At 34.7% G+C, this 22308-nt stretch overlaps 1 protein-coding gene across 1 annotated transcript in view; it reads left to right on the top strand.

Moving 5' to 3' along the window:
* Positions 1–22308, top strand: part of EMC2 (ER membrane protein complex subunit 2) — a 52115-nt gene that overhangs the window by 13872 nt on the left and 15935 nt on the right. The window contains exons 5-7 of the mRNA XM_019973924.2: positions 4660–4717; positions 16468–16553; positions 16704–16763. Coding sequence (XP_019829483.2) covers positions 4660–4717; positions 16468–16553; positions 16704–16763 — 204 coding nt within the window. The remainder of the gene's footprint in view (positions 1–4659; positions 4718–16467; positions 16554–16703; positions 16764–22308) is intronic.

The raw sequence follows: 22308 nt of genomic DNA, 5'->3' as shown, positions 1-22308 counted from the left end.
TAACAGCTTTTGATGGCATAAGCGTTAATTGTCTTCACCTGTCTGGCAGTTGTGGATGCAGTGGCTTTCCCTGTAAGTTTAGTTGTCTGATGGATCTAAGAGTAGTTGGTTTATTATGTTTAGCTTTTTCTTGTGAGTATAGGAGTGATGATTTCCAGTCTTTATGTGCCAGACCAGGAACCAGAAATCTGAGTATCTTTTCATGCAGTTGTTGGACATTTATATATGTTCTTTGGAGAAATGTCTGTTCACATTTTCTGTTTTTAAATTGGATTAATTTATGTCTTTTTATTATTTAGTTGTAAGAGTTCTTTATATATAGTCTAGATACAGGTCTTTTATCACATATATTTGATTTGCAAAAATTTTCTTGCATTACATGGCTTGTCTGTCACTTGTTCAGTGATGTCCTTTGATTACAAAATGTTTTGATTTTTTAAAAGTTAAGTTCACTTTTTCTTTTGTTGCTTATCATTTGGGTGTTATTTCTAGAAACCATTGTCTAATTCAAGGTCACAAAAATTATACCTATTTTCTTCTAAGTGTTTTATAGTTTGGGTTTTTACGTTGTGATCATTGACACATTTTGAGTTAATATTTTTTATGATATGAAGCAGATGCCAACTTTATTCTTTCTTTTGTAGATATCTGGTTGTCCTAGCACCAGAAAAAACTACATTCCCCATTGAATTGTCTTGGGCAATTACATCAGTTGAGTGTTAATTATGTGATTGTTTATTTCTGGGCTTTGAGTTCTGTTCCATCAATATATATGTTTATTATATACCACACTGTATTGAATCCAATAATTATATTGTAGCTTTGTAGTAGTTCTAAAATTGGAAAGTGTGTCCTTCAACTTTGTCCTTTTTTTTTTAAAGCTTATTTTGTCTGTTCTGAGTCTCTTAAGTTTTTATATTCATTTTATAGTCAGATTGTTGTTTCTTACCTTTATAACTTGGTGCTTTAGGTGAGACAGGGTTTACTTGTATTTCACTTGTATTTTTTTCTTGCAAGATTTATTGATACAGTTTTTCTTAACCCTTTTATTCCTTTGCTTTTGGCTTATCTGTTTTATCTATGTGTATTTTACTATCTTTGGATCTTCTAAGCAAAGGGCATGGATGAATCAAATAAAATAGTATTGCAGGTTCAGTTCAGTTCAGTCGCTCAGTCATGTCCAACTCTTTGCAACACCATGAATCACAGCACGCCAGGCCTCCCTGTCCATCACCAACTCCTGGAGTTCACTCAGACTCATGCCCATTGAGTCAGTGGTGCCATCCAGCCATCTCATCCTCTGTCGCCCCCTTCTCCTCCTGCCCCCAATCCCTCCCAGCATCAAAGTCTTTTCCAATGAGTCAGCTCTTCGCATGAGGTGGCCAAAGTACTGGAGTTTCAGCTTTAGCATCATTCCCTCCAAAGAAATCCCAGGGCTGATCTCCTTCAGAATGGACTGGTTGGATCTCCTTGCAGTCCAAGGGACTCTCAAGAGTCTTTTCCAACACCACAGTTCAAAAGCATCAATTCTTTGGCGCTCAGCCTTCTTCACAGTCCAACTCTCACATCCATACGTGACCACTGGAAAAACCATATCCTTGACTAGATGGACCTTTGTTGGCAAAGTAATGTCTCTGCTTTTGAATATGCTATCTAGGTTGGTCATAACTTTTCTTCCAAGGAGTAAGTGTCTTTTAATTTCATGGCTGCAGTCACCATCTGCAGTGATTTTGGGGCCCAAAAAAATAAAGTCTGACACTGTTTCCACTGTTTCCCTATCTATTTCCCATGAAGTGATGGGACCAGATGCCATGATCTTCGTTTTCTGAATGTTGAGCTTTAAGCCAACTTTTTCACTCTCCTCTTTCACTTTCATCAAGAGGCTTTTGAGTTCCTCTTCACTTTCTGCCATAAGGGTGGTGTCATCTGCATATCTGAGGTTATTGATATTTCTTCCGGCAATCTTGATTCCAGCTTGTGCTTCATCCAGTCCAGCGTTTCTCATGATGCACTCTGCATATAAGTTAAATAAGCAGGGTGACAATATACAGCCTTGACGTACTCCTTTTCCTGTTTGGAACCAGTCTGTTGTTCCATGTCCAGTTCTAACTGTTGCTTGCTGACCTGCATACAGGTTTCTCAAGAGGCAGGTCAGGTGGTCTGGTATTCCCATCTCTTTCAGAATTTTCCACAGTTTTTTGTGATCCACACAGTCAAAGGCTTTGGCATAGTTAAGAAAGCAGAAATAGATGTTTTTCTGGAACTCTTTTGCTTTTCGATGATCCAGCAGTTGTTGGCAATTTGATCTCTGGTTCCTCTGCCTTTTCTAAAACCAGCTTGAACATCTTAATGCCTTATGTATATAGTTTTCAAACTGTAAAGACAATGTAAGTTTTCTAATAAAATACCAAAAAGACTAGAAAATCCTAAGAATTCAGATTATTAGTATCATTGTATTAATGAAATGAATGGTTTCCTATTTTCCTCTGTCATTTCCAGTATTTTTCCCAAAGGTTATATACCTGGGAAAAGATCCCCAGGTGATTCTCATGTACTTTGTCTTGTGAGAACCAGTGCTTTTTAGCATTAATTTTTGCCCTTGTTTATATACTTTATTGTTTTGTTTTATTATTATTTAATGATTTTATTTTCTGTTTCTGTAGTTGCAGATTCTTGTGAGGCTAGCATACCTATTATCAAATATTATCATGTATTTGATTTCCAAAGTGATATTCTTTTTCTAAGCTATTGCTAACTCTGATTAACTTAGGATGTAGTGATGCTGTTTGGCCTTTGCATGGTATAATCATATTTACAAATTAAGTCTGCTTTTAATTTTCTCAGTAGTCTGCTACCATTAGTTAAAATATTCTCATCTGTTGGCATGACTGTAATGACAAATACAGGCTTGATCATTAAAATTCTGGGGCAATGTTCGATTAAAGGACGTGTCATGTGATGATATAGAATATTCTATGTCTTGAGTATCATTAAGAGAAAAACTTAAAAAATTATCATAGAGACCTTAAGAATAGATCACAAGAGTATATCTTCTGTCCCTAGTTTTATAAACACTGCTATAAAATTTTTAAACATAGATTTTTGCTTTCTCTAAAGATCTCTATTTGGAAGTGAAGAAATTGATTGGAAGGGAGTTGGGGGTTATGGATATGATTAAGAAGGAATTTCAGAATCACTTAGCTATATCCTTGTACTCCAAATAAGATTACCATATATAGGAGTGTATTGTTAGATAAAGTGCTTTATGTGGTATATGATGTATCACTCCTTTTCATTCACTATCATACAATGTTAATCTTGGCTTCTTAGTTTTATCCTGTCATATTTGATTATTTTTTCATTTGATAAATTTGTTTCCCATGTGAGATTGTGAACTATGGTGTTGGAAAAGACTCGAGAGTCCCTAGACTGCAAGGAGATCAAACCAGTCAATCTTAAAAGATATCAGTCCTAAATATTCATTGGAAAGACTGATGCTGAAGCTGAAGCTCCAATACTTAGGCCACCTAATGTGAAGAACTGACTCATTGGAAAAGACCCTGATCCTGGGAAAGACTGAAGGCAGGAGAAGGGGACAACAGAGGATGAGATGGTTGGATGGCATCAGTGACTTGATGGGCATGAGTTTGATCAATCTTCAGGAGTTGGTGATGGACAGGGAAGTCTGGCATGCTGCAGCCCATGGGGTCGCAAAGAGTTGGAAATGACTGAATGACTGAACTGAACTGAACTGATATGAGGTTGTAACCCAGCAGAGTATATTATGTGTACATACTTGGTTTAGTCACTAAATCATGTCCAATCTTTCGATCCCATGGGCTATAGCCCACCGGGCTCCTCTGTCCATGTGTGTGGGATTTTCCAGGCAAGACCAGAGTGGGTTGCCATTTCCTTCTCCAGGGGATCTTCCCCACCCAGGGATCCAACCCAGGTCTTCTGCACGGCAGGCAGATTCTTTACCGACTGAGCCACCAGGGAATTCCTTAATAGGTGCTTAATGAATTTAACTTTACCAGCTCAACTAAGAAAAACTCTCATAAATATTTATTAGAGGAGAATTAACACTTAGATTGGGGCTTCTCGGGTGGCTCAGTAGTAAAGAATCCCCCATGTGAAGCATTAGTGTGATCCTTGGGTTGGGAAGATCCCCTGCAGAAGGAAATGGCAACCCACTCCAATATTCTTGACTGGGAAATCCCATGGACAGAGGAGCCTGGCAGTCTACAGTCCATGGGGTCACGAAAGAATCAGACATGACTTAGAAAATACTTAGATCATTTCCTTGTGAAAATATTTGTTAAAATTAAACTTAAAAAATAATTTATTTGCTGTAATTCTAGGTGTAACTAGGACCACAGAGGTATCTCTTTGAGCTGTAGTTTTTACCTTTGTATTTAGACCAAGTCGAATCAGTATGTTTTTGAAGTAAGTTTTTCTATAAATATTTTATTTACGATTTTTTTTTTTTGCTTAGAAAATGACATTGTATCAAACTTACTGTTATGTGAAGATCAGAAGATGCTTAGTAGTAATTGTAAATACATATAAAGTCTTCCCAGGTTAATCTTTTCTGTATTTACTATTTGTCATTAAATTTTAAGGTAATGATTCTTAATATTTCTTTTTCTTTTTAAATAGATACGATGATGCTATTCAGCTATATGATCGAATTTTACAAGAAGACCCAACTAACACTGTAAGTTAGCTGGTTGTCCTAAAGATCAGTTAATTCTGTGTTAAGAAGTGAAATTATTTTAGAAATAATGGAAAAATACACATGGAAACATTTTATTTTGTTATTTGAAATATCTCATGATGGGTCACTTGAAAAAAAGTAGGTTTTAACTCTTCAGTTAAATCTGACTTACAAGATCTCTTATTAGAAAGCAGCTAGTTGAAATTTAGATAGAATAAATTTTATGTGCTTATAAGAACAAACACTTGTCAGAACTTATAGTTTCTGTAATATTTTCAAGTTTATTAAATACTAACTTGTCTTGTTTGGGTAGTTATATTTTAGTTCTCTTATTGAAGAATGAAAGATGTCATCTCAGTAATTAATGTATGGAATTAATTAATGAAAGGCTTTTTGGTAGTATGACCTGTTATAAAAATATCCTGGTGAAAAAAATTTTTTTTTAATATTGAGAACATTTTAGTTTATTGGTATAATGGCTTAGATTATTTCTTTTAATATAATCCCACCCTAGGGAAATTTTCTCTGGTAACTTCCTAGGTGTTATGTAGATATTTAAATGGTAAGGATTCTCAGAATATAGAAATTCAGAGAGAAGTTTTGACAGCTGCAAGCCTATGTGTTATTAAAAAGCAGTTAATTTAGATATTCCAAATATCTAAAAAGTTGAAATTGAAAAAATTTAATAATCTTTTAATTTTATTTATCCTAATACGTTGCTCTCTGTTTTAATAAAATAATCCCTTATAAAAAGCACCATTTTTCGTTCCCTGAAGATTTTCTCATGTACTTATTTGAGCTGTAAGATTTCACCAGTTTTAAAGGTATTCATTTTTTTTTTTGCAGGCATATATTGAAAATATGATACCAGATTTCTGAAAAACTTGTTTCATGTAATTTTCTCATGCTAGTTTAAAAATCGGTAGTTTGTAATGTATTTTTTAGAATTAGAAGTCAAATATTTCTGTGTCAGTTTAAGTTGGACATATTTTAAAGAAATTACTTCACTACAGGGTCTAAGACAATATGTAACTAAATATTATCCTGTCTTTGTAGTACTTACCATGTTTTATGACTTGGCTCCCCTCATAGATTATCTGAGGGGGTAGTAACTAAATCATTTGGTTGTTAGGTAAACATTTTAGAACAAAGTGACTGAATTCAGCTTTGTTAGATGTATTATTCTTTCATCAAATGTTATTTTTATCTAATCTTCTCTCAGTCCCTTCTGTCCTTCTAGAAATATTTATTTGAATATCTGTCAGGAGCCACCAAAGGGTTGGTGTTACTAAAAATAAAGACAGTATTTCTGTTACCATATCCATAGAAAGCACTGTGGTAGACATTAAGGGAGAAAAACAAAGCCATATAAGACCTAGAACTAATAAAGTCTGGTAGGGGAAGACTTTACTTACATTAAACAGTACAGACAGAGTGCCTGAAGAACTATGGATGGAGGTTCATGACATTGTACAGGAGGCAGGGATCAAGACCATCCCCAAGGAAAAGAAATGCAAAAAGGCAAAATGGTTGTCTGAGGAGGCCTTACAAATATCTGTGAATAGAAGAGAAGCAAAAGGCAAAGGAAAAAAGGAAAGATATACCCATTTGAGTGCAGAGTTCCAAGGAATAGCAAGGAGAGATAAGAAAGCCTTCCTGAGTGATCAATGCAAAGAAATAGAGGAAAACAACAGAATGGGAAAGACTAGAGATCTCTTCAAGAAAATTAGAGATACAAAGGGAACTTTTTTATGCAAAGATTGGCACAATAAAGGACAGAAACGGTATGGACCTAACAGAAGCAGAAGATATTAAGAATAGGTGGCAAGAATACACAGAAGAATTATACAAAAAAGATCTTCACAACCCAGATAATCACAATGGTGTGATCACTCACCTAGAGCCAGACATCCTGGAGTGTGAAATCAAATGGGCCTTAGGAAGCATCACTATAAACAAAGCTAGTGGAGGTGATGGAATTCCAGTGGAGCTATTTCAGATCCTAAAAGATGAAGCTCTGAAAGTGCAGCATTCAATATGCCAGCAAATTGGGAAAACTCAGCATTGACCACAGGAATGGAAAAGGTCCGTTTTCATTCCAATCCTAAAGAAAGGCAATGCCAAAGAATGCTCAAACTACCACACAATTGCACTCATCTCACACTCTAGTAAAGTAATGCTCAAAATTCTCCAAAATTCTCTTCAAAATTCTCTGAAGCCAGGCTTCAGCAGTATGTGAACCGTGAACTTCCAGATGTTGAAGCTGGATTTAGAAAAGGCAGAGGAAGCAGAGATCAAATTGCCAACATCCCTTGGATCATCAAAAAAGCAAGAGAGTTCCAGAAAAACGTCAACTTCTGCTTTATTGACTATGCCAAAGCCTTTGACTGTGTGAATCACAACAAACTCTGGAAAATTTTTAAGGAGAGGGGACTACCAGACCACCTGACCTGCCTCTTGAGAAACCTGTATGCTGGTCAGGAAGCAACAGTTAGAACTGGACATGGAACAACAGACTGGTTCAAGATAAGGAAAGGAAAACTTCAAGGCTGTATATTGTCACCCTGCTTATTTAACTTATACGCAAAGTACATCATGAGAAAAGCTGGGCTGGATGAAGCACAAGCTGGAATCAACGCTGGGAGAAATATCGGTAACCTCAGATATGCAGATGACACCACCCTTATGGCAGAAAGTGAAGAGGAAATAAAGATCCTCTTGATGAAAGTGAAAGAGGAGAGTGAAAAAGTTGGCTTAAAGCTCAGCATTTAGAAAACTAAGATCATGGTATCCGGTTCCATCACTTTATGACAAATAGATGGGGAAACAGTGGAAACAGTGACAGACTTTATGTTCTTGGGCTCCAAAATCACTGCAGATGGTGATTGCAGCCATGAAATTAAAAGACTCTTGCTCCTTGGAAAAAAGGTTATGAACAACCTAAAAAGCATATTAAAACACAGATACATTACTTTGCTGACAAAGGTCCGTATAGTCAAAGCTCTGGTTTTTCCAGTAGTCAGGTATGGATGTGAGAGTTGGACTATAAAGAAAGCTGAGCGCCGAAGAATTGATGCTTTTTTTTTTTTAAATTTTATTTTATTTTTAAACTTTACATAATTGTATTAGTTTTGCCAAATATCAAAATGAATCTGCCACAGGTATACATGTGTTCCCCATCCTGAACCCTCCTCCCTCCTCCCTCCCCATACCATCCCTCTGGGTCGTCCCAGTGCACTAGCCCCAAGCATCCAGTATCGTGTATCGAACCTGGACTGGCAACTCGTTTCTTACATGATATTTTACATGTTTCAATATCATTCTCCCAAATCTTCCTACCCTCTCCCTCTCCCACAGAGTCCATAAGACTGTTATATATATCAGTGTCTCTTTTGCTGTCTCGTACACCGGGTTATTGTTACCATCTTTCTAAATTCCATATATATGCATTAGTATACTGTATTTATGTTTTTCCTTCTGGCTTACTTCACTCTGTATAATAGGCTCCAGTTTCATCCACCTCATTAGAACTGATTCAAATGTATTCTTTTTAATGGCTGAGTAATACTCCATTGTGTATATGTACCATAGCTTTTTTATCCATTCATCTGCTGATGGACATCTAGGTTGCTTCCATGTCCTGGCTATTATAAACAGTGCTGCGATGAATCAGGCTCTACTACAAAGCCACAGTTATCAAGACAGTATGGTACTGGCACAAAGACAGAAATATAGATCAATGGAATAAAATAGAAAGCCCAGAGGTAAATCCACGCACATATGGACACCTTATCTTTGACAAAGGAGGCAAGAATATACAATGGATTAAAGACAATCTCTTTAACAAGTGGTGCTGGGAAATCTGGTCAACCACTTGTAAAAGAATGAAACTAGACCACTTTCTAACACCATACACAAAAATAAACTCAAAATGGATTAAAGATCTAAACATAAGACCAGAAACTATAAAACTCCTAGAGGAGAACATAGGCAAAACACTCTCTGACATACATCACAGCAGGATCCTCTATGACCCACCTCCCAGAATATTGGAAATAAAATCAAAAATAAACAAATGGGACCTGATTAACTTTAAAAGCTTCTGCACATCAAAGGAAACTATTAGCAAGGTGAAAAGACAGCCTTCAGAATGGGAGAAAATAATAGCAAATGAAGCAACTGAAAGACAACTAATCTCAAAAATATACAAGCAACTCCTACAGAATTGATGCTTTTGAACTGTGGTATTGGAGAAGACTCTTGAGAGTCCCTTGGACTGCAATGAGATCCAACTAGTCCATCCGAGGAAAATCAGGGTGATTTTCCTGATTTTTCCTGAAAATCAGGACTGATTTCCTTTATTCCAGTATTCCAGTATTCATTGGAAGGATTGATGCTGAAGCTGAAACTCTAATACTTTGGACCCCTGATACAAAGAACTGACTCATTTGAAAAGATCCTGATGTTGGGAAAGATTGAAGGTAGGAGGAGAAGGGGACGACAGAGGATGAGATGGCTGAATGACATCACCGACTCAATGGACATGAGTTTGAGTAAAATCCGGGAGTTGACTATGGACAGGGAGGCCTAACATGCTGCAGTCCATGGGGTCACAAAGAGTCAGATCCGACTGAGTGACTAAACTGAACTGAAACAGTAATGTTACTGTGTAGAAGTTTCATGGTTATATCCATAGTTAAAATTCAAGCTTTTATACTGCAGGGTTTTGGATTGTTTAACACTGACTTTATGACTCTTTCATCGATCTTGTGCTCCTGCATTCCTGGATATCCAGTATAAAAATGAGGTTATTCATTAAAGTTTTAAGGAGCTCTCTTTCCCTCTCATATGCATTCACTATTATTTCAAAAAATATTTGTTGAGTGCTTGCTTTGTGCTTGGTATAGAGACCAGAAGGATGATTTAGACATTATCCTTGACTTTGGTTTAGAGAGATAGCATGATATACTTAACAGATAATAGACCTTGAAATAGACTTACTAAATCCTGATTCTTTGGTGATTTGCTGCAGTATTTCTGAGCCTTGTAGGCCTTGATGGTTGAGCATGGCTTAATTAAGACAGATGACGGGCTGGGGAAAGACATCATATTCCATTATGTAACAAGTAAGCCTTAGGGTTATTAAAGTACAAGACTTACCTTGGGAGAAAAGAAAAAAGTGATTGAAGTGGAAGTTTCAGATTTAGGGAGGTTGCTAAAATGGGTCATCTCATCTATTTTTTAAAAATTGTGAAACGCTCTTTTGAAAAAAGTAATATGTATGCATATTAAAAATTACAAACAATACTAGCATATATGTTGAAAAATAAGTCCTCCGATCCCAGATCTCATGCCCTCCTTCACTTAGGCAAATGTTTCTTAAGAATTTTTCCAGAAATTTTTTCTCATGCACACACAAATAGGTCTGTATGCATGTGTGTGTATGTGTGTGTGTCCCTTTTAATAGGGAGAATGGTTGGAAATGCAGATGGTGACATACTCTACCTTTTACGTAAAAGTGTTCAGTTGTGTCCAACTCCTCTGTCCATAGCATTTTTCAGGCAAGAATATTAGAGTGGGTTGCCCTTTGCTTTTCCAGGGGATCTTCCCAACCCGGGATTGAACCTGTGTCTCTTCTTCTTTTTTTTTTTTTTAATCCTTCCCTTCCCTCCCTCCCACCCCTGCTAAACTGTGTCTATTGGGTCTCCTGCATTGGTAGGTGGATTCTTTATCCTCGAGCTCCCTGGGAAGCCCCAAACTCTACCTAAGTCATCTATGTTAGCACATCCTTTATCTCATCCTTTAAGTTGCTGCATAGCATTGTAGTATAAGGATGTATAATCCTTATTTTGATGAAAAACTTTCTTGAACTAATTAAGTCCCTTTGGTATCTGATGCATTCCTCCCAGAAGCAGTGTTGAAGTGCGTGTCATTTGTAGAATAGATTCCTAGAAGTGAAATCTGAGTCAGGAGGTCCATGTATCTTAAAAGTTAACAGATACTGCCTAATTTCCCTCCACAAAAGCTTTTTAGTTATCTATACTCACTTACATGGTATATGAGAGTGCTTCTTTCCCAGTATCCTCCCACATGGTGTATTATCACCTTTTTTCATTTTTAATTTTTGCCAATGGTGGCTCAGACAGTAAAGTGTCTACCTGCAGTGCGGGAGACCCGGGTTCGATCCTGGGTTGGGAAGATCCCCTGGAGAAGGAAATGGCAACCCACTTCAGTACTCTTGCCTGGAAAATTCCATGGACTGGGGAGCCTGGTGGGCTACAGTCTGTGGGGTCGCAAAGAATCGGACACGACTGAGCGTCTTCACTTTCACTTTCAGTGTAATTAGTTAAATATATAATTTGCATATGAGAGATTCTGAGTATCTTTTAATATGCTTAAAAGGCCATTTTTATTTCTCTTTTTGAACTGCCTTCTTTAATGCAGTTATTTCATGAAATTTCATTTCTAGTCTTATTGAAGACAGCATGGTTCTAGCACTCTGCATAAGTTTAACCTACCCCTTCTTCACCACTGATTCACCACTGAGGAAGACTAGGGCTTTAAGGGGCAATATTTTATACCTTTTGGTTGGCTCATTGTCCTGAGTGATTGGCAGTACAAGAAGTTCAACATTTGTGAACAACCTGGTGTTACACTTAAGAATTTTTTTTTCTGCATTATCAATTAAGTTTTTATTTCTCTTTTTGATTTCTTCTTGTTTTAATTGTGGTTGATTTGCAATGTTCTTTTTGTTTCAGGTATCAGAATAGTAAGTTGAGTTTTTTTGTAGATTATTCCTTTATAGGTTATTACATGATATTGAGTATAACAGAATTTTAATTCTTAGAAAATGGGGAGTGAAGTCAAATTTGATTGGCAAAGTACCACCAGATTTTTTGTTTTAAAGATAACTGCCAGTAATGTGGGAGATGGTTTGAAAGGGGTTAAAAGAGATGAATTATGTAATTTGGAGACGGTTCTGTCTTAGGCTAGAGATTATGGGGATCTAAGATGGCTTACTGGTAAATTACAAACTAGAACTCCCTCTACCCCAGATGTTGAGATCCAGAAAGACCACTGCCTCTAAGGCTTATGCCATGCCCCTTATTTTGGAATTAGATATAATTGCCTCTGTGCCAAGCTTGAAGATGCTTTTAGAAGGCCATATTTCCCAGGGTCATGGCATAAGCCTTGGAAGCAAAAGAACCTGGAATTCTCCTTTCCCTCTGTTGGCCAGTGGTCTTTCTGGGTCTCAGCATCTGGGGAAGGGGTTGCTCTGCATTGTACTTACTGGTAGACCTTAGTCCTTTAATCCTTTTCTAGGTTCTCATCCTGTGTGGCCTATTTTTTTTTTTTTTTTGAAGATGTAACATGTCTTTCAGGAAAAAATTGATAGCTAACTATAGTAGATAATTGGAGAAGGCAATGGCACCCCAGTCCAGTACTCTTGCCTGGAAAATCCCATGGGCGGAGGAGCCTGGTAGGCTTCAGTACATGGAGTCGCGAAGAGTCGGACACGACTGAGCGACTTCACTTTCACTTTTCACTTTCATACATTGGAGAAGGAAATGGCAACCCACTCCAGTGTTCTTTCCTGGAGAATCCCAGGGATGGGGGAGCCTGGTGGGCTGCCGTCCATGGGGTCACACAGAGTTGGACACGACTGAAGAGACTTAGCAGCAGCAGCATAGTAGATAATGGTACAGAGGTATGTAACAAATTTATGATCATAAGAACTTTTTGGCGTTTCATATTTTATAATAGAAATCCTGGCTCCATTATTAAAATATCTTGTAAAATGTGGAGCACTTTTCATTTTTGACTTAAAGATCGATCTAAAGAAGAAATTCAGAAGAATTCAAAACATTGGCATATTTCATAAGATGTGAGAAAGAAATATAAATGGAAATTGATAAGCACTTAAGACTCAGTGTTTAGTCTAATGCTATTATTTAAACTATTTTGGCATATAATTTATGTAGAGTAGACTGCACATATTTAAAGTGTATAATTTAATAAATTTTGACAATTATATACACCTGTGAAACCATTACCACAATTAAGATAGTGAACAGAATCATCGTCTAAAGTTTTCTTTGCCCCTTCTGATTTTTATATTCATATATATATGAATATATGTAAATATTGTTTCTTGTAGTACATAATTAAATTACAAACAATTTTATCCTTTTGGGTCTTTGTGAGACAGGCCCAGAACATTGTTTATCCTGGGACTAATTATTCCCCAATAGGTCTATCTTAGTACTCTATCCACTGTCCTAGGAATCATGGCGGAGAAGGCAATGGCACCCCACTCCAGTACTCTTGCCTGGAAAATCCCATGGATGGAGGAGCCTGGTAGGCTGCAGTCCATGGGGTCGCTAAGAGTCGGACACGACTGAGCGACTTCACTTTCACTTTTTCACTTTCATGCATTGGAGAAGGAAATGGCAACCCACTCCAGTGTTCTTGCCTGGAGAATCCCAGGGGCAGGAGAGCCTGATGGGCTGACGTCTGTGGGGTCACACAGAGTCGGACACGACTGAAGTGACAGCAGCAGCAGCAGCAGGAATCATGGCATTTTCCAGTCTGGCTGGTAGAAAGACACTGTTCCCAGCCTTGTGTGAGCTCTGGGGCACTTTTCCCACTAAATGTTTCTCTTAGATATTTTCTTGGCATTTGAAGTTTCCTCGTACACATGCACTGATCAGTACTGATCAGTACTAATCACTACTCCAGGGGATCAGTATTCTCGTAAACATGCGCCCATCAGTACATAAGTACTGAGTACTTAAGGGGAACCCTTGAGATTCAAAGGAAATCTCTTTAGAGTCTTATATATTTTTCTTTCTTTTCTTGTACTCTGCCCCATGAACTCTAGCGTGTTGATCTTCTTGGACTCTTGAGTGCTTTCTGAACTCATGGATTCGTCTGGGCTCAACCTGGTTTTCTTTTCTTGCACAGCACCCTTGAAACTCTCAAAGCAGTTGAACCAGGGCAATAAAAATAAGGCTCACCTTGTTCGTTTCTGCCTGTCAGGAATCTCTCTCTCTTTTTTTTTTTGCCTTTTGTCCTCTGCCTTAAAAATAGTTGTTACATATATATTTATATATAGTTACAGTTGGCATTTTCAGGCAAGAGGATAAAACTGCTCCCCGTTACTCCATCTTGGCTGGAAGTGAAATCCCTGCTTAGTAGTCTTTTTAAATGATCTTGATAAGTGAAGTTTTTTGTTTTCCAAAATGTTATATTATTTTTCTGTAGAAGGACTATTGTGTGTGAATTAATGATATATTGTTGCCTGTATGATGCTGATTGCCATGTAGGTTTTTCTTTAAACTGTCATGTGTAGTTTCATTTAAGAAGACTGATTTTACATAGTTGAATAGTTACTACTTAGAAGTTTGCTTTTAACCTTAGAATACTAGGAGATAGAATACTGTATTTTAGGTTTAGAGTGGTTTAGCAATATATTGCTTATATAGTAGAGATTTGGGAGCATGTTTCCCAAATTGATTAATAAAACCTTATATTTTAAATCTTTGCTTGTACTTCACTGAGGTGTTTATAAGGTGGAAAACTCTTTAGTTTTTAAAATAGACTATTAAAAAGTTAATACCAATTTTTTTTGTCTTACATTATTTTAAAATTGTATTATTCCACCTACTACCAATATCTGTTCAAAATAATAGTAACAAATTAATTTGTAATATCTCAGTTTTTTTCAGGAACTCTAATCAATGAATCTAGAATGGTAATGAGAAATTTGAGATCCCTACTTCTCATCTTTCCTCTCTTGATGCATTTAGGTTGTTTAAACCTCTGTTTTCCGTTTATGAAAGGGTTTTTTATTTTGTTTTAAAGGCATTTAAAAATATTAATTATCTATGAAACACTAGTAATGCTTTGTAAACAGTATTCGACAAAATGCTGCTGTCCTAAAACTTTGGTGTGTGTTCAACAGGAGAGACATGATTCTGTTGTCAAATCACTGAGAAAAAGTTAGTATTAGATGTATTTTTTAAAAAATGAAACTCATTTGTGAATAATGGTATCCATTACAGAGTTCATACCACATCTCTTACTATGACTATAGAAGTACTGGTTCCTATTCATGTTTGTAGTTTGACTTTTTGTCTCTTATTTACGGAATTTGAATGCAGTATTTTCAACAGGTTTCACTGCATCTGTTCAAAATCATTTTAATTGGCAAAGATCCAAGGACTGGGGCAAGTTACTTTTAGAGCTTCACTTTTACTTTCCTTCTGTATTCTTTATGAATTGAGTGTATTTATTATGGTCCTTTCATTGTTGTAAATAGTAAAATTATTTAAAAAAATATTGCTTACTGTGCGGCAGGCATTGTGGTAGGCCTTCAATATGAGCTATGTAATCAAGGATATATATTTTTAACAGATGTGTTTTTTTAATTACCAAAATATTATTATCACTATTAATATAAATATGGCTCTTGGTTTTATTTATTGGAAGTCTCTTATTAATTTTATCTGATGTTTTTTTACTTTCAGTTTTTCAGAAAGTCCACCTTTCCACCCCAGGACAGATAGCTCTTTTGATCTAAGGAGGCTTCATTCATTTTACTTTCCTTGTCTGTATCTTGTGGAGTGTGTGTTATTTAAAAGAATGACAGTCATGTTCATAATTAATAAGCCTAATTTAGCCCTAATTATAGTGTGTTTTATTCTTTAGCCTTCTGCATTAAACAGAGATAAAGGGGATGTAAATTTAATAATTCACACAGTACCCTCCAGTCTCTGATTGTTCACTGTGGCCCCAAACATAAAGTCTTGATTATACACAATGCTGCCTTTGCTCCTGAGTTCTTCCTAATATTCAATGTCCTCCCTCCATATAGTTTTCTCTTCTGCTTTCTTTATGTCTACTTGCATTTTGTATTTCAGTTCAGGTATCACATCTGGAACCCTCTTTGGTGTCTTTCCACCTCTTCCCCTCAGGCTATATTAGGATCTCTTCTATGTTGTCACAACATCCTAGGTACCTCTATCATTGTCTTTTTATTTGATGTATCTTTCTGTTATCAGACTTAACTCCCAAAAGGAATTATCTGTTCCTTTTTTTATTCTTATTTTCACTGTCTAGCACAGTACCTGGCAAACAACAGATGTTCATTATGTGTTTGATTAATGTGTAAATAAATGGCATTTATTTTTCTATTTATATTTGAAAAGCTTTAAGGTGCAAGTTTTAAATGTTTGGTGTATTATAAAAAATATTTCTTTCAGAACCCATTTTATTTTTTGAAAGACTTTTAGCTAGATTTTTCTCTTAAAATTGTGAAAAAAGTTATTAGAGGCCATATTTGTATAATGACATTCAAGTGGCCACAGTAAGATTATTTTCTAATCTCCACTATCCCTCTATCTCTTAAGATACAGATCTTATGAATGAGACAGAGTAAAGGACTTTAGGCTGGATAAAGATTAAGATTCCCTGCTGGCTTGTAATTATCAGAATCTGGAAGGTTATTTATTTGAATGAAATGATGCATATATTGTATACATCAAAAGTAAAGCACATGTGATTGTTAGAGGAATGTTTGAACTCACCAGTGGGATGTCATGGGGTATGTTTATAAACTCCCACTAAGCAGTAGTTCTACAATGGAATTTCATTGGCATTGAGATAATAATTTGCACAGTCAAATTACCTTCTTTACAAAAACCCAGGGAATCATGAAGGCCTAATCCTTTATTAATGTCAACCCACAGGCTGCAAGAAAGCGTAAGATTGCCATTCGAAAAGCCCAGGGGAAAAATGTGGAGGCCATTCGGGAACTGAATGAGTATCTGGAACAGTGAGTGTCTTACAAGAGGATTGTGTTTTGTTATTCTGATAAATCTTTTTTAATTAAAATGGAATTTGCATTTGATTTCCTTTTTGCTTCCATGCTGTTCATTTACCGAATATCTACACATTTATTTTTTTTTCCCTTTACTCTCACCAGATTTGTTGGAGACCAAGAAGCCTGGCATGAACTTGCAGAACTTTATATCAATGAACATGAGTAAGTCATTAAACACATAAAATTTTGCTAGGAAATGCAATTTTCATCACTGTGTAAGTTCAGGAGTTATAGTAGTTTCCGAAGGATCGGTGAGAAGATGTGAATTGTGTCAAATTAACAAAATAAATAAAAAAACAAATTGACAGTTTGTTGGTTATAATATGTGAATTGTTTTAAGTAGGTCAGTTCTGTTTTGCTAAATTATTTTTATTTGGGAAGTAAGTTTTCTTTTAAATCCAGATGGCATTCTTTGAAATTAGAAAGGCATGTATTTGCTGAGCTAAGGTTATTTATAGTGAATGAAAATTGTGAATTTTTAGAATTTAAATTGTTCTTATATACAAAGAGTATTATACTCCCTGCTGTTTAAAAATTCTGTCAATTGTATGCATTTATTAGCCTTAGCATGAAGAGAATCAACTCTTCCAAAGTAGAAGCGTTCTGTTGCCTGGGTAAAAAACCAAGAATAATCAAGAATGTTGAATGTTGTAGGAACTTGCTTATTGGATATTTAATGTTTTTGTTAGCTTTTTTTTTATTGCTGCAGTGACAGGAGGAAATCCCAGTGTGAGAGGATTAGCCCAGTCTTAGTGCAAGTTTTCTAATATCACAGCATTAATGCTAACCTCTATCTGGAGGCAGGTTTTTTTTTTTCCCCCCTTAGTTCTGAGTCTGAAGTATATCAGATTGTTTCTTTCATCCCTTTTGAGAGAATAGAATCAGATTCTCATGCGCATATTCTTATTGTGCATGAATACTTAGAATACTTAACCTCATTCTCATAGTACAAAATAGCTGACACAGGAAATAAAATCAAATGAAGACACTTGTCTGTTGCCTTTGTTCAGGGCTATATGTGTATATAAAAGGAAGAGTTAAGGTAGTTATACGTATAATTCTAATAAAAGTGGGAGCCAAAATAAAAGTAATAGCTGTCATTTAATGAATGTGTACTGTATTCTGGGAACCATTTTTCATTTCTGTTATACATGCTAGCTATCAGATGTTCTTTGTTTTTTAATTGGAAGTTATTTCCTGAATCATGTTAAGTATACATATGGGGATGTTTATATGATCATTCATGTAAATGTACTTAGATTTCTCTTATATATATAAGAGTGGTAGTGTATTTGGTTAAATGGTCATGTTTCTACTTTTCATTGTTTTAACGTCAACATTTATATTGTTGATAAGTTCAGTTGGTAAGTCACGTCTGACTCTTTTGAGACCCCATGGACTGCATCATGCCAGGCTCCTCTGTCCTCCACTATTTCCCAGAGTTTGCTCAAATTCATGTCCATTGAGTCAGTGGTGATATATAACCATTTAAATAACATGAACTGAATTTTTGGAGTGCAGTAAAAAAAAAAATTAACAGTGGTTTTAATCTGTTCCTAAAGCAGATGGTAGTTATTTATATTTTTGTGCCTTTTGAAGATTTTGTGATTAAAACCATTTACAGAAATTTCAAAGCATCAAGGAAATTTTTTCTTTAAAGAAGTACCTAATACAGAAAATTTGGAAAACCCAATAAAGAATAAAGACAAAGACAAAAATCATGTGTAATTGCATCATCCTAAATTAACTACAGTTTATATTTGATATTTTCCCTTCAATATCCCTTGAAATAGAAACAATTATCTTTTGTAGCTTACAATTTTCACTTAGTTATATATTATCAAAAATTCCTTATCAGAGAAAATATTCTACAATGTGATTTTAATATTATTCCATCTTATTAATTAACCCTGGTATTCCTAATTTCCTAGTAAAATATAGTAATGCTGTACTATCTTCATTTTATTCTATTTGTTTTTAAGAAGTAAAATGTTATTTATAGATTACATGATTGCCAATTTAGAAAATTCTACAGAGTCTACAAAAAAGTCACTAGAACTAATGAGTATAGTAAACCTGCAGATAAGATATCACTTATATAAAAATCATATTTGTAAATACTGGCAACAAACAGTTGTAGTTTTAAATTAAAAGAAAGCATTCATAATAGCATAAAACACTTTGAAACATATATATTTTTTTAATGTAAATTGTGTGCTGAAAACTACAAAACATTAATTAAAAAAATTAAAGAGCACATAAATAATACCAAATTCATAAATTGGAAACTCAGCATTGTTTTGTTTTTAATTGAAGTGTAGTTGATTTACAGTGTTAGTTTCAGCTATATAGCATAGTGATTCAGTTATACATACATGTAATGGTTGTCTTTATTTTTAGTTGTTTCCTTGGGCTAAATTCCTCAAAGTAGAATTACTTGATTAAATGATATATGCGTTTTTTAGTGATTTTGATAAATTGTTCCTAGGTGTTCACTAGAAAGGTAGTATTAATTTACTCTCACAGCAGAGTTATTAGAGTGTCCCCATAACAACAGTGGGTACTGTTGTTCTTTTTAATCTTTGCAGATTTTAATAGCTGAAAATTGGTTACACTTTTTTTAGGAGCTCTTTATATAAATGATATGAGCTAATACTAATTTTTTTAACTTATAGAAACTTTATATTTTTAGATGGCTAGATACATCAATTTATATTGCTTTCAGGTTTTCTATCCTCTAAGAACCATATAAATATATTCTCTTTTTTTTTCTACTTCTTTATCAGTTTTACTTTTTTGGATGTATTTGAAATATTTTGATAGTTCTTAAATAGGTTATACTGTATTTTTAACCTATCACTAAATTTATTATTTGCTTCATCTTATAATAGCCACATTCAGTTTTGCTTTGTTTTGGGTCTCTAAAGAGTTTATTGAGATATTGTTGGATAGAATCTTGGAAGAATCACCAGAAGTCAAGAGATACAAAGACAGAACAACATCTGAAAAGTAATTTCTTTTTATGGGAAATGATAATTATGTTCTGCATATCCTTTTGTCTTGTGTTACAAAGCTCCTTTTGATCTTGAAGCTAGTTACTTACAAAATGATTGTTTATTTTTTCCAGTTGAACATTTAGAAGGAAAATTTTAGATTTAGGGTGAGTGAAAATAAATATGTTAATATGTTTTGAAGCTATTTGAAAATTAGAATGTTCACTTAATTCATTTAATTTGTTTCAGCAAGTCATTGTGGTAGGTAGGATGTTTTTGGTAGAAGTGGTAAGTTATTGTCAGATATCAGTTTACCACAGTTTTGTGCACACAGTGGCAAAAATGTAGCAAATTAGGAATTGCTTGATACATTTAACATTTTGACATTCTTTTCTGCATATTAATAGTTATAGTAAATCACAGGCAAATTGCTAATCTAGATCTAGACTTTTTTACTCAAAAAAGATTTCCACAGTAGGATGTTAATCTCAGTCTGTTCAGTGTTTTTATAGAGAAAAGGGGATATAAATTTCTGCCACGTACATTTTTAATATCTTTAAGTTGCTTTTATTTAAATTTGCTTCTGATTTATAAATTCTAGATACAGTTATTCCACTGGTATATATCACACTGGTTGATCATATTGAGACACTTTTCTAAATATAAAAAATTAGTTATAATTTTTGCCTTAATCCCAACAGTACATTATAAACATAATTGTGTATTTTGAACAAAGATACTGAATTTTTTTTTAATGTGATTTGTTGTTAAAACTGGCTATCAGCAAGGAGCAGTTTTTAAAAGTTAATTATGAATGTCATTATTGTAGCTCCAGCTTTACTGTAAGATTCTATAACAAAGGGAATTATCAAGATCTTGTAAGGAAAAAATCATAATACTGATAAAGCAGTCTAGGAGCAAATACTGTAGCCTATACATATGCTTTTGTGTGGAATAGAACTTCACAAACACTTTAGTTACTGACTCTAATGTAGTAATAACAGTGGTTATTCTATTTTAAATGGATTCTCATTATTTTACTTCTCTAAATCTTAATTTCATTGAATTGTTGTATATAATAAATTAATATAAGTATTTGGGATGGTCAATACCATCTGGATGATACATACCATCCTTGGGAGAATTTTGAAAATAGTCATCACTTAAATCACTTTCTTATGGCTTAGTACTCTTGGGCACTGCTGCCTGAGAAAAACTGGATTAGGCCATTTCTTGCTCCTTCCAGCTCTAAGTTTATTTCATTCTATACTTTATCTGCAAAATTTATTTGATTTTACATTTTGTAAAACTGGGGGAAGGTATCCCCTCCTTGTATGTGATGTTAATACTAAATAATTTTTAACAAAAATATATTGGCATTACTTTTTAATTAAAAACTCCTGTATACCTATTTTATGTTACTTAATGCTATGTAAGAATCAAGAGTCACAATTTTGCTCAACCATTTAAGTCTCTGAGAACATTTGTTCTTAGCGTTAATATGAATTTTTGGTGTACCCTAGTTAAAGGAACACATTTAGAAGGGAATTATCTTTTTGATGAACTTGAGTGTTTAAGGTAGACTTCCTCTTCTATACAGTGATGAATAAATATCAGATTGATAGTCACAATACTTTTGTTCTAGATGCTTATTCAGTTGTTTGTTCAGTGATTGTATAGCTATCATACATTAAGAACTAATACTAGATTTGGGGCATAAAAATGAAAAGGGTTAAATAGCAATGTGATCTTTCATGAGAATTATCTTTGAATAAGATCTTTAATAAATCTAAAATGCTATTATTTGGGGAGATCATTTGGGGAGGGTGTTTTTGGTTCCTTTATCCCTTTGGGTTTGATTGCTATATCCCTTTTTATGTTACCATTGACATATTCTTAACTACCATTACCACCACAATTTTTCATTGTAGTGTGTAGTGCATATAGGCAGTATGCTTAGTAGTTGAGAGTATAGGTTTTCTGCTTATTTCCTAAGGTATTGGTGGAATTAAATGAGTTAATATTTGTAACAGCCAGAGAAGTACATGATACATAATAAACACATAAAAACAGTTAGCTATTATTAGTTTTGCACATGTGAAAAAACAGCCTACATATTTTGAAAAGTGAGTATATCAGACATTAGTGTAAAATAGGTACCTTTTTATATTGACAAATGTCAAAATTAATTTTAGTATCCTTTTATCTGTTACAATGTCATCACTTCCTCACTGGGACTAAATCTTATAATACCTGTGTTCTTTAGAATTTCCTTTAAATAATAAGGATATTTACATGACCTAAACATATAAAATACATTAAAGGGTAAATTATAGTCATGTAGGATAAAGCAACCCACTCCAGTGTTCTTGCCTGCAGAATCCCAGGGACAGGGGAGCCTGGAGGGCTGCCATCTATGGGGTTGCACAGAGTCAGACACGACTGAAGCGACTTAGCAGCAGCAGCAGCACCAGGATAAAGCTATTTTTCCAGAGCTCTTTGTGGCAATTTTTTCTTTAGGTGTTTTAGTAAAGATTTTGTTTCTCTGCCACATGATTAAGTAGTAGTAGAGTGCATATCAAAACCACTGACTTGAATAGGTTGGTAATGTCTGTGAAAGATTTTTAATGAATAGAGAATATCTAATAAAATGTTTATTTCCTCACCATACTTTAGCTATTTGAATATTAAATTATCAGTGGATGTCTGAAACT

This window comes from Bos indicus, chromosome 14 (genome assembly GCF_029378745.1).
Source record: "Bos indicus isolate NIAB-ARS_2022 breed Sahiwal x Tharparkar chromosome 14, NIAB-ARS_B.indTharparkar_mat_pri_1.0, whole genome shotgun sequence".
Lineage (NCBI taxonomy): Eukaryota > Metazoa > Chordata > Mammalia > Artiodactyla > Bovidae > Bos > Bos indicus.
Note: the sequence above shows the minus strand (reverse complement) of the source record. Positions and strands in the feature narration are given on the sequence as shown.